This window comes from Lepisosteus platostomus, chromosome 26 (genome assembly GCF_059453375.1).
Source record: "Lepisosteus platostomus isolate fLepPlt1 chromosome 26, fLepPlt1.hap1, whole genome shotgun sequence".
Classification (NCBI taxonomy): domain Eukaryota; kingdom Metazoa; phylum Chordata; class Actinopteri; order Semionotiformes; family Lepisosteidae; genus Lepisosteus; species Lepisosteus platostomus.
In genome coordinates this window covers 9,426,421-9,438,022 of record NC_142636.1, presented here as the reverse complement: position 1 = coordinate 9,438,022, position 11,602 = coordinate 9,426,421, and the positions used below count along the sequence as shown (strand labels likewise).

The window sequence follows — 11,602 nt, the reverse complement described above, 5'->3', positions numbered from 1 at the left end:
AACTGTAGGCACCGCAGAGCCAGCACGAGCTGAGGCCATGCCAGGGTGCCAGCAGACTATCTGCTTCCCTGTGCCCATCGCCTTCTTCGCCATTTTCACCAGATGGATTGCAACTCTGCCTCAGCAAGCCAGATACGGTAGCCCCTATCTGCCTCGGCAGCATGCTGTCTGCGGAAGAGCGAAAATAAATTCTTTCGGCGAGGGCCTGAGCCAAGCTGTGAAATAACGGTCTCCTCCAAATGAAAATGTAAATAAAAAAAAAACATTCCTACTGTACCAGACAGCTCACAGCTTGTCAGCTAATGCTCCTTCCGTAAGCCTGGGCTAGCCTGCTCGGCTTTTCCAAAGGCATTGTTCCCCTTCGGCACGCACGGGATTTCTTCCTGGGGGGCTCGGCAGAGAGAGACAGAATTCGAACGTTAGGCCAGAAAATTCGTCCTCCTCCGTGTGGAGCGGCCAATCCAGTCCACTGGAATGCTGCATGTCTGGGAGAGGTGGGATGATACTGGAGCACCCGGAGACAAGCCCAGGAGGAGAAAGTGCAAACTCCTCACAAACAGACACCTCAAACCAAAGCAGAACCCGGAGCCTGGAGCTGTGAGGTCTGGACAGTTCCTGGTCTTAAACCAGGAACAGTGGGGAACCGTGGAAGGACATCCTTAGAGATGAGGATCATCAAAATCCAAAATTAATTAACGGGAAAAGGTAGGTAGTTACCCAGAATTCATTAAATATCAGGGACTGGTTTAAACGTTCAGGAAAAAGAAGAAATGCAAACTTAATGCTCAATATATCTCTTTTAATTATAAAACCAAAGAAACAAAATGCAAAACACTTGGAAAAATATTACAGATTGAAAATAGGCTGGACCATAGAAGTAAACAGCAGAATAAATCAGACTCGAGGAGCTGACAATGAGCTACGAACACCGAGACACAGCTTGTGAACACAGGGCCAGCTTTCTGCTGCACTCTGGTAACACCTGCAGTAAAGAACCTTGTTCACATTCAGTTAAAGCACACAGAGTGTGCACAATTGTGATGGATGCTAGGGCTGCCAGCAGGGTTAGGTAGGGTTACAGTATGACCTGGCCCAGACTGGACCAGCGATCTCTGGACTGTAGGGTTACAGTGTGAGCCGGCCCAGACCGGACCAGCGATCTCTGGACTGTAGGGTTACAGTAAAGCCCAGACCAGACCGGACCAGCACTCTCTGGACTGTAGGGTTACAGTGTGACCCGGCCCAGACTGGACCAGCGATCTCTGGACTGTAGGGCTACAATATGCCCAAACTGGAACCTGGTTTAAACAGTTAAAAAAGGAAGGACAAATCTATTTTTGTGGCTCCTTTTGCTCTTCTTGCTTGGTGGCTGTTTTGTTTCTGATAAAAAAAACTAAACGTTATTGTCTGCAGACTGCATGCTTAGGAAACTGAGGAATTAAGGAAAAATAACAAAGGGAGATTTGAGAGGATGAAACGCGTATTTGCATTCAGAAGAAAAGTAGGAGTAGAAAAAGAAAACCGGAACTGAGATTTAGTCCGAGTTTAGTTGAGTTTGAGTCCGGAGCAGAAAGGGGCTCAGTGCTGTCTGATTGCCCAGTGGGGTTATTCAGCACGACGGAGCCAAGCAGTGCTGGTGCTGTATATTTGCCTGGCCTGTTTGCTCCAGGCGACTGACTGCGAATCAAATATGAAAAGTGCAACTGCATTAGAAATGCAATTTTAAGTCATCCAAGTAGAGAAAAATAAAAAAAATGTCCCCGACTGGCAGCCCTAGTTAATGCACATCTTTAGCTCCCCGCGGAGGTGGAGGATGAGGTTCCTCAGACAGACGTCGCAATAGAAATCCCAGTGACCCGACTTGTGGTGTCCCCTGTCATAATACTGCTGTTTCTCCGCCTGCTAACCTGTAAACAAGCTACTTTTGTAAGGCATAAGAGCTCACGAGCCAGGTTGAGCTAACGAGCCGGGCTGAGCAAACGAGGCCGAGGGAGGGGGGCAGCCGCCGGATTGAGAAGGGAATAAAACCGCCTCCGCGGCTTGGTCCCGCTGGGGCTGCTGCAGGAAGCCGGGTCAGAAAGCCGCCCCCTGGAGGGGGTTTTAGCACCTCTTGTGCCACCTGCGTTCTGATCCGCCGCCGCGTCTTGGGTTCGCCCAGCGGCGCTCAACCTGACTCGTCACTGCACCCCCCCCCCACGAGCGGACCTGCAGGGGGAGCCCAAGAGCAGACCAAAGCGGCCGGTCGGGCAGCCGTCGCGCGCGGTATGACCATTTTAACAACGACCTGGGAGGAGAGCGCACCCCCGTCTCCACCCCCTGCAGCACGATTACATGATCGCGGCCCTCCCTCCTTCCGCCCCCCGCTGCCTCAGCTCTCTGGCTCTTCCCTCTTTAAAAGGGAGGATAGGGGGGGATTCCAGCAGCCCCCGACTGGAGCCAGGTGAGTAACCCCCAAAAAGCTCACTCTCCGAATGGTGCCTTCTTCTCCGCCTGAATCGAGGTTTGACCCTCTCCCCTCGCAAATTACCCATCAGTTAAGGCCACAAGTCCTGTTCAGATGAGAAGCCGTTTTGTTACTTGATTAGAGCCAGACAGCAAAACAGATTCCATATTCCGGCAATGCCAGGAAATCCCCATTTTCCTCTCACGCTGGGCAAAACTGTTTCCTTCTCACGTTTCCCGCCCGCTGCTCTTCGGCTCCCACCTTGTCAAATCTCTTTATACTGGCGGCCCAACCCCCCGCCCCGCCTGCACAAACTCGACAGAGGTATACGAGAAATCGTTGGTGTGCAGCTCCTCCGCGGTCTCCCTCCCAGAGGCCCCTGCTTCCTGCCTCGCTGCCCACGCTTCTGCAATCGAAGGGGGCCAGGGCTGGAATCGGGATACCTGCAGGGATGAGCCCACTCTCGCCACCGTGAGGAGGTCGGAGAATAAAGATTTAAAAACATGTAAACATTGAAACTCTTAATACACAGAGTCCTCCGATCCCCTTCTTTATACCTGTATTTTAAGACCCTCATCCCTGCAAGGGATCACCCAACCGAATTTACTTGGCCTCCTGGCGGGGGGACGTTTTTATCGCCCCCTTCTTGTACAAATACATCTCAGGACACATTCACTGTTGTAGTTTTATGATTGCCTGGAGCATCGTTACAATCTTAGAGGAGTCTAATGAACCTTTTAAAACTGGATGCCATAAATTGCACCACAAGACAAGTGAAATACTGAACAGCCCAAGATCTCCAGGTGCAATATGTCCGGGGAGGAATGACTGACTCGGCTTCGACAGAGAGGGGCATCACAATCACTGTCAGTGTCCTTGTGCTTCCAGTGTTTACCATTTCCCTAACGAATCATATTACAAGACCCTTCCAGCGTTCGTACTGTGATGCAGCCCCGCACTGAGTTGCGTGATCTGCAAAGCTGGGATTTTCAACATGGATTCTCTTCCTGCAGTTTTGCAGTTTTCCTCTGCTTCCCACAAGGATCCTACCCCATAGAGCGCAGATTAGGGCAGCATCCTCTCTCATGATCATCCCTCCTTGCTCTCACCAGAATGCTCCAAACTTTAAAGACCAAATAGACATTTGATTTTAGTTTCTTTTGCACACGGCGACTGACATGTGACACGTACACAATTTACCTCAATAACGTCATGTGACCAGCAGGTCACGAATCGTTGAAACCAAAGCTGACATTTTCCTACACGAGGGCAGCTAATATGCACGTCTCCTGCAGCCACCAGGGCGGCGACATTTTGTTTGCCCAGTAGCACATTGAAATCACAGTGGCCCGTTTGCTTGGTTCTTGGAGTTCTTGGGCCATTGTGTCATTCCTGTATTCCTCCCTCTCTCTTGTCCTCCTCTGCTACCAATCCCGGCGCTCCTCTGGGAGACCGGGATTTCCTTTCGGATCAGGCAGAGGGGCTGCAAGGCTCGCTCTCCTCCGTCTCTCAGGCAATGCGGTAATCGAAAGTGTCCTTCTCCATGTAGTCTGTCCAGGTGGATGAGGGCATACTGCGATAGGGGTCCAGCAGGATCCGGAAGCAGCGTACAATCAGGAGGCCGAGAAAGATGAAGAGGAGGAAGACGAAGACAAAGGCAGCCTTCTGCTCCAGGGTCAGAGAGGAAGGGACGGGGAGGGCCGCGCCCGAGGCAGACAGGGTGCTGCTCAGGAGCTCCTCCGCCATCTTGGGAGTGGCAGTTACCACCCACCCTGGGGGGAAGGTGCGTGTCTTAGGCGGCCATCTTGGGAGTGGCTAGGAACTGCGTTGCCGGAGGCTCCTGTGGGAAAAGCAACCGATGAAACAATATTACTACACTTTAAACTGTCTGCTCCACAGCGGATCAGAGCGAAACCATGGTGAGCCAAAAGAAACAGAAACAATTTTAATCCCAAGGTGAAAACGGGACAACCTTACTGCACCATTTCAAGAAAATTAAAAGCACGATTCTGCCCCTAGTTTCCCAATTCAGTTTGTAAGCCCTCACTCTATACGTGTTGACTGGGGCCTCTGGGAATTATTCTCCGAGCTGCTTCCTGTTGCTCATTCAAGTTTCAGTCCTGCTTGTCTCCAGTGCAGCATTAATCACCTCTGAGTCGTATGTGGCCCCATCTATAACCACACAGCAGCTCGGAGACACTAGACAACAAATAACGATTGTGGTCTCGGTGTCTCGGCTCCTGACTGCTCCGTGCGTCTGGCTGCGGAGAGGGCGCCCCCACCTTCGTGAACCAGTGTCCCTGTCCCGCTGGGTGACAGGGAGCGGAGACGCCTCGCAAACTCCAAAATGAGCGCCTTGCATTCTATCCCAGATCCAATACCTCTTGCTCAAGCCCATCCCCCTCTTCCCAGCCTTCAGTCCCAAAAGACGATCGGCTGGCTTGTAGTCTCCAGACAGCTGCTCTCTCTTTGCCCCCATTTCTAAGCCCCTCAAATGCTTGGCGCTGTGTCCATGCCAACAATCATCCCACTTGCCTTGGTCCACATGATCTCTCCATCACTTAATCTGGCTTTTAATTGAGCTGATAATTAACTTCATTAAACTTTTTTTTTTTAATTGAGGGTAGGCAGGCGTCTCCAAGCACTGAAGAGCTGGAAACAAAAAAAGAGCAGACTGAGAAGATTATTAGCTCCATTTAAGGGTTTAATTAAAGAACTTTAGAAGAGGCGAAATTCAAATTGGACAGGGGAAACCAGGCTCCACTGTATAGTTCTAACGGCACTCATATCCATTCTTCCATGAATTAAAACAAGATTACTTGGGCCAGTAGTATACATCCTAGCACTCATGGATTCATGAGGAACTGGGAAGTAGCTGACTGCATCACTGGTTTTGACACCGATAGAAATAAATACCAGTACAGGTCTGCCTTAGAGATGTATGGTTTTAAAATGCTTTGACAGCTTCTTGCTTGTTCCTGACTGCAAATTAGGATTGCCTGTGTTGTGCCAAAGTCTCTTGGCTTTAGGGTACAGTATGTCCCACCCCAGACTGGACCAGCGATCTCTGGACTGTAGGGTTACAGTGTGACCCGGCCCAGACTGGACCAGCGATCTCTGGACTGTAGGGTTACAGTGTGACCCAGACTGGACCAGTGATCTCTGGACTGTAGGGTTACAGTGTGACCCAGACTGGACCAGTGATCTCTGGACTGTAGGGTTACAGTGTGACCCAGACTGGACCAGTGATCTCTGGACTGTAGGGTTACATTACAACCTATCTGTGTACTTTAGGGTTACAATATGATAAAATATACTCTGAAACTACCAAGCACTGAAGAGCTCAAAACAAAAAAATATCTCAGCCGGTTCAAACAGTAAGAACATTTTCAAATTTCTATTTTATAAATGGACCCTGTCTGTCTATGCTAAAAAATGTTATTGTCTGCCGAAATTCCTGATTTACGACCAAGAAAAGGGAGCAAATGAGGAAAAACAACAAAGGGGACATGACAAAATGACAACCAGCACTGTAATTAGTGCTTCAAAGCCATGTGCCCTACAGGAGTTTGAGCACGGAGCCAGCTGGCCTTGCTAAGCAAGCAGTTCTGGTGCTGCGTGGTATTTATTTGCCTGGACCATTTGTTCCAGGCAAGGATGAAATAAATACAGTGCAACAGCATGATAGTTCCTGAAACATTTCTACCTCATTATCTTAAAGAAGAAGAGGAACGACTTCTGGTTTGGTGGTGACCCTGGAGAGCGCTATAGGAGTGTCCTGGACACTCTCACTGGAGAACTTCATTAATTAACTGAATTGATTACTGCGCTAATTGGTTGGGCTGGACACACAATTCCTGGGTCTTTATCCCCATCAAGACTCGAGTCTTTTTCAGACTCTTGCAGAGAAGCAGCACAAGGACGATGCAGCACGAGGACCGTGCAGCAGTGCGCAGCAGCGGGGGGGGTTAAAGTCTTTGACAGACGTGACGGCTGGGGCCGACTGCCTCAGTCGGAGCAAGGCGCAGCCCCCTTGATCAGAGACACAGCAGGGGTGTCAGCTGCAGGGATTCGAACCCGTGGCCGCCCCCGCCCCCTCAAAAGCCTGGCGCTCGCCATCTCTGTGCCTCACCGCGGGCGACGTGTGCAGCCGCACAGAGGAGCCTGCGCTGTGTGGATGCTGCCACTTCAGGATGAAACAGACATGGGATCTCCTGATGTCCCCGATACCTGTGACAGTAATCACAGCTCGTCTGGGCTCCTGTGTGGGCGCTGGAATGAATAACCGGCGGTTTCTGCAGTTGTGCGGCGAGCACGCAGCGCACACTCACCCAGCGACGGCCGCGTTACATAACTGTTGCAGCAGCCCAGGCCCTGGAAGCCTGAGCCTGCTGTGCATCTGTTGATCACACACACACACAAAAGAAACGACGCTGCAAGCGAGGCTCTCCTGGCAGAGTCATACAGGGAGGCGGCCTCAACCCTGCTGGGCGACAGAACCGGCCGCCTCGTGCTTCCCTTTTGCAACCCGGATGATTTGCATGATGGGGCGCCACGGCCATGATGTCATTTCCTCACTCGAGCGCTATAAATACCGTCCGTGATCCCCTTCTCTCCCTCGCACTCGTCCTCTGCGCCCCGCCTCCACCTGCGCTGCTGGCCCCCTGGGTCATTCCCCTCTTCCGCAGGGGGGATCCCAGCCTCCTCGTCCCCCGGCCAGGAGGGTTAGGCCAAGCTGCTGTACCCCTAAATGCTCAATAAGCCTTTCCATCTGTCTAATGGCCGCCGTTCCTTCAGTGAACAATATGTGGGGCATCGGCATAGTTTGGAATGAGCGACGAGGGCGGGACAGGAGCGTACAACAGTGGCTGGCGTTGCCGTAGCGCCGGCCTGTCCGTCGAACTCACCCGTGGGCTTTCTTTGAACGTCAGCCCAATGTCCCTGTAAAATCTATTTCAGTGCAGCTCCTGGGGAAGAAGATCTTCCTGGTGGGTCAAACGTGTTGATTAGAAAAGAATCAACACGTTTGAGAGCTGGGAAGATCCCGGAGCCGCCACGCTTCCGGAAGGGAGCGAGCCGAGATCAGATTGGACACCCCTCTAGGAAGAGCGCAAGGCATTAGTGGGGTAGCCCATCGCCTTAACCCCCCTGGCCACTGGGTGTGCGCCCCCGCAGGTAAGACCCCAGAGGCTCCGGACGGAAAGGTTGGGGGTTCGAATGCTGGGTGGGACACTGCCGATGAGCTCTGGGGAGAGGAGCTTGGGTCCCAATTCCCACGCTGCCAACGAGAACCTGTTCTCAACTGACCCGCTGTGGACACATACGGCATTAAGTTAAAATAAAACGTAAAATACGCAAGGAAGCTGCCGGGGGCAGGCAGGTCTTTTCATTGGAAAGAGAAAACCACACACATCAATGGCAGGCGGGGCCCGTCCTCTCAAAGCTGCGCACTTTGAGGTTATATTTACATTTCTGCCAATGAAGTCCCTCATCTGACTTCTCGCAATCGCTACAAGAGAGCCTGGAGACACGCCTGGTCGCACAGAAGCCTTCCTTTTCGCTAGGCGCTGATCCTCGACGGCTTAATGAAGTCAGGTTTCAAGGATCACGAGATTTTACAGAACAAAAAAATAGAGATGTGTGTGACGGGGGGCGGGGTGTAGGGGGACTGATCTCGAAATTTAACCCTGGAGAGATCTGGGCAGGGAGAGAATCGCTGATTGCAGAGAGACGGACCGAGATAAACACAGACAGGCTGACCGACACAAACACAGACAGGCTGACTGACACAAACACAGACAGGCTGACTGACAGACACAAACACAGGTGGACTGACCGACAGACACAAACACAGGCATACTGACCAACACAGACACAAACACAGACAGGGTGACCGACAGACAGACACAAACACAGGCGGACTGACCGACAGACAAACACAGGCGGATTGACCGACAGACACAAACACAGACAGGCTGACCGACAGACACAAACACAGGTGGACTGACCGACAGACACAAACACAGACAGGCTGACAGACAGACACAAACACAGGTGGACTGACCGACAGACAGACACAAACACAGGTGGACTGACCGACAGACACACAGGCGGATTGACCGACAGACATAAACACAGACAGGCTGTCAGATAGACAGACTGTCACACAAACACAGGGAGAATGACAGACTGCCACACAGACAGACAAACAGAGGGACTGACTGACACAAATACAAACAGATCGACAGACACAAACACAGACAGACTGTCAAGACAGATGGGCTGTCACACAAACAAACACAGGCAGACTGTCAGACAGACACAAACACAGGGAAATGACAAACAGCAGGAGAATTAGGGACACAAACACAGACAGACTGACAGGCGCTGACGGACACTGAGACAGACAGACGGACTGGACACACACACAAAGCTGAGGGCTGGGGCAGACAAACACCTTTCGCTTTGCGCAAGAGCAGCTGCTTCACGTCTCCAGCCCTTTCCAGAACGCGCCCCAGTACCGGCAGAGACACTGGGGTTCTGCTGGCCCCCTCTCCCACCCACAAGCCCCTGGAGGACCACAACGACCAGGCAGGACCACCTCTGCGCAACTTTGCAAAGAAAATAACACAACAGGTGTGGAATCTATGCTGTCAGAACCTGTGAATGGATTGATTTGAACTCTCTCTCTCACACACACAAAAACAGCTGCACTATATATATATACAGCATATGTGCACACACCTCAGCTAGACAACGAGTTGACTGGAAAAGCGAAAATCAGAAGCCAGGTGGAAGTCAAATTCCTGATTCTTCATGTTCAGCGAATTTTGAAAACGCGTTTTTTACAGCGGGTCCGCATCCCGCACAGAGCAGGCAGGAGAGTCTGGCGTCTGGCGCACACCGACAATGCAGCAGCCAGGTGGACTCGGTACGGAGGCACTTGCACGCCGAGGATCTCGCCGGGCGTTCAGTTATACAACCCTGCTACTGCTGCATGCCAGGAGCTCGGGGCTGCCCTGCCCGCGGCCCCACATCGGGGGTGACGTTGGGGCGCCTGCCGTAGAGAAGCGCCCCCCATCCTTCGGTCAGTTTCGCCTGCACAGTCCCCCGCCCCCCCCAAAAAAAACAACCCAAAAAGCTCCTGTTGTTTTACAGCGGAGCCCTCCTGTCCCGGGTCTGCCGATTACACGCACTGCCGGCCGCTTACCTGCGTGTTGCTCTGCGGGAGGAGTACTGTAGCCACTTGTCTCCCGATCAACAGGCTGAGATTTCCCGTCCCCGTTGAGATGACGGCTGCAGGACTTTTTCTTCGTTTTATATACCCCCTAGCCCTGCTTATTTCCCTCTCTCTCTCTCTCTCAGCCCTCTCTCTCTCTCCCTTTATCCATCCATCCCTCCCAATTCCTCTCTCGAATCTCCTATCTCCCTCCACCCATAGTTTTTTTTTTTCCTTCCCTCGACAAGAAGAGGAGCTAGCGGTGTCTCGTCGCCCATGGCAACCAGTTGCTATGGCGATCCTGCGAGGCGATTCATTTGCCGTTTTTTTTCCCCCTGTTTTGGGGGGCTGCTGGTGTTGGTGGTGGGGGCGGGGGGGGGGGGGTTGTTTTGTTGTGTTTCGGATGACAAAACTTGGGGCCCGGGAGCGCTCGACTGCCCCTCTGCGTTAGTATTACCGCACTCGCTTCTCCCCGGAGGTTTACACAGGGGAGAGTCGAGGACTTCACGCACGGGGAATTAATCAGCAAACTTATAGATCAGGTTAACCCCCCCCACCACCACCCACTCCCACGCCTCACCCTCACTCATTGCAGGAATTGTGAAAAGTCTCCACTGAATTCAACAAGCGTGCAACAGAGGAGTGAGACCGAGACCGGCGCCGTGCCCGAGGAAAATACCGCTCCGTCACCCGCCAGACCCCAGCGAGTCGAGTCCACCAGCCCCCCCACCTCCACCTCCACACCTCCAGCCCCGCTGACGAGCGCCGGGAATCCCGGTTCCTGCCCGGCGCGACGCCAGGTCTGGAGATGAGGGGCAGTGCGTGGGTTTCAAGTGGGTGTCTCAGGGCGGGCTGCGCCGCACCTCTGAGACAGGAAAAGCAAGGTGGGTGAGGGGGGGGGAAGGAGGAAGAGGAGGAGAGCTCGTTTTCACCTCTCCCGGTTACCCGAGTTAACTCAGTTGAAGTGCATACAAACCCGACGACAGGAGGCTACTTTACACAAAGAGTGGTGGGAGTTTGGAACACATAACCCAGCCTTGTTGTCGAAAGCCGATACTTTGGCTTCTTTCACATATTATGAACCCAGAGGCTCTGATTACTCTTTCAAGTAAACCACACGGATACACACACACTCACAAACAGACATACGTGCAGGCACGCACATACACAAAGGTATTCACATTTTCACATGCACTCACATAGGCATCCACACACAAGCACGCACATACCATGTGCACACACACACACCTGGAGTACATTTACACGCACCGCACAGTACACAGACAGACACATACAGTAAAGGAACAAGTAAAGGTTTAGTTCATGCTGAAAAGAGAAGAAAAACAATGTTTTGGCTGTGGAGCCTTCTTCGGGTGTGTGGCTCTTTTCAGCCTAGAATAAACCTTTACTGGTTCCTTTGCAGCCTACGCATGCTGACGCAGCTCCCTACTTGAACAACTGACACAAGCAGTACGTGCACACAGACGCACAGACACACAGACACAAGCAGTACGTGCACACAGACACACAGACACACAGACACAAGCAGTACGTGCACATAGACACACAGACACAAGCAGTACGTGCACACAGACACACGCAGTACGTGCACACAGACACACAGACACAAGCAGTACGTGCACACAGACACACGGAGTATGTACACACAGACACACAGACACATGCAATACGTGCACACAGACACACAGACCCTGGACAGGACATCAGTCCATCAGAGGACACACAGACACATGCAGTACGTGCACACAGACACACAGACACACAGACACACAGACACACAGACACACAGACACACAGACACACAGACACACAGACACACAGACACACAGACACACAGACCCTGGACAGGACATCAGTCCATCAGAGGACACACAGACACACGCAGTACGTGCACATAGACACACAGACACATGCATTAT

The 11,602-nt window shown here is 52.2% G+C and overlaps 1 protein-coding gene and 1 long non-coding RNA gene across 4 annotated transcripts in view; one reads left to right on the top strand and one right to left on the bottom strand.

Annotated features, from left to right (window-relative positions):
- Positions 1 to 784: 784 nt before the first annotated feature.
- LOC148639992 (cortexin-3) overlaps positions 785 to 11,602 on the bottom strand; it is a 14,656-nt gene continuing 3,838 nt past the window's right edge. The window contains exons 1-2 of one of the 2 annotated variants that reach the window (XM_088621576.1): positions 9,654 to 10,009; positions 785 to 4,283 (exon numbers count right to left, since the gene is read on the bottom strand). In XM_088621576.1, the coding sequence (XP_088477702.1) occupies positions 3,953 to 4,189 (237 nt within the window). In that variant the 5' untranslated portion in view covers positions 4,190 to 4,283; positions 9,654 to 10,009 and the 3' untranslated portion in view covers positions 785 to 3,952. Of the gene's footprint in view, positions 4,284 to 9,653; positions 10,010 to 11,602 lie in introns of those variants that run through there. The other variant, XM_088621578.1, reaches the window with a different exon arrangement.
- Positions 10,052 to 11,602, top strand: part of LOC148639991 (uncharacterized) — a 21,897-nt gene continuing 20,346 nt past the window's right edge. For both annotated transcript variants that reach the window (XR_015930721.1, XR_015930720.1), the window contains exon 1: positions 10,052 to 10,546. This is a non-coding gene — a long non-coding RNA (uncharacterized LOC148639991). The remainder of the gene's footprint in view (positions 10,547 to 11,602) is intronic.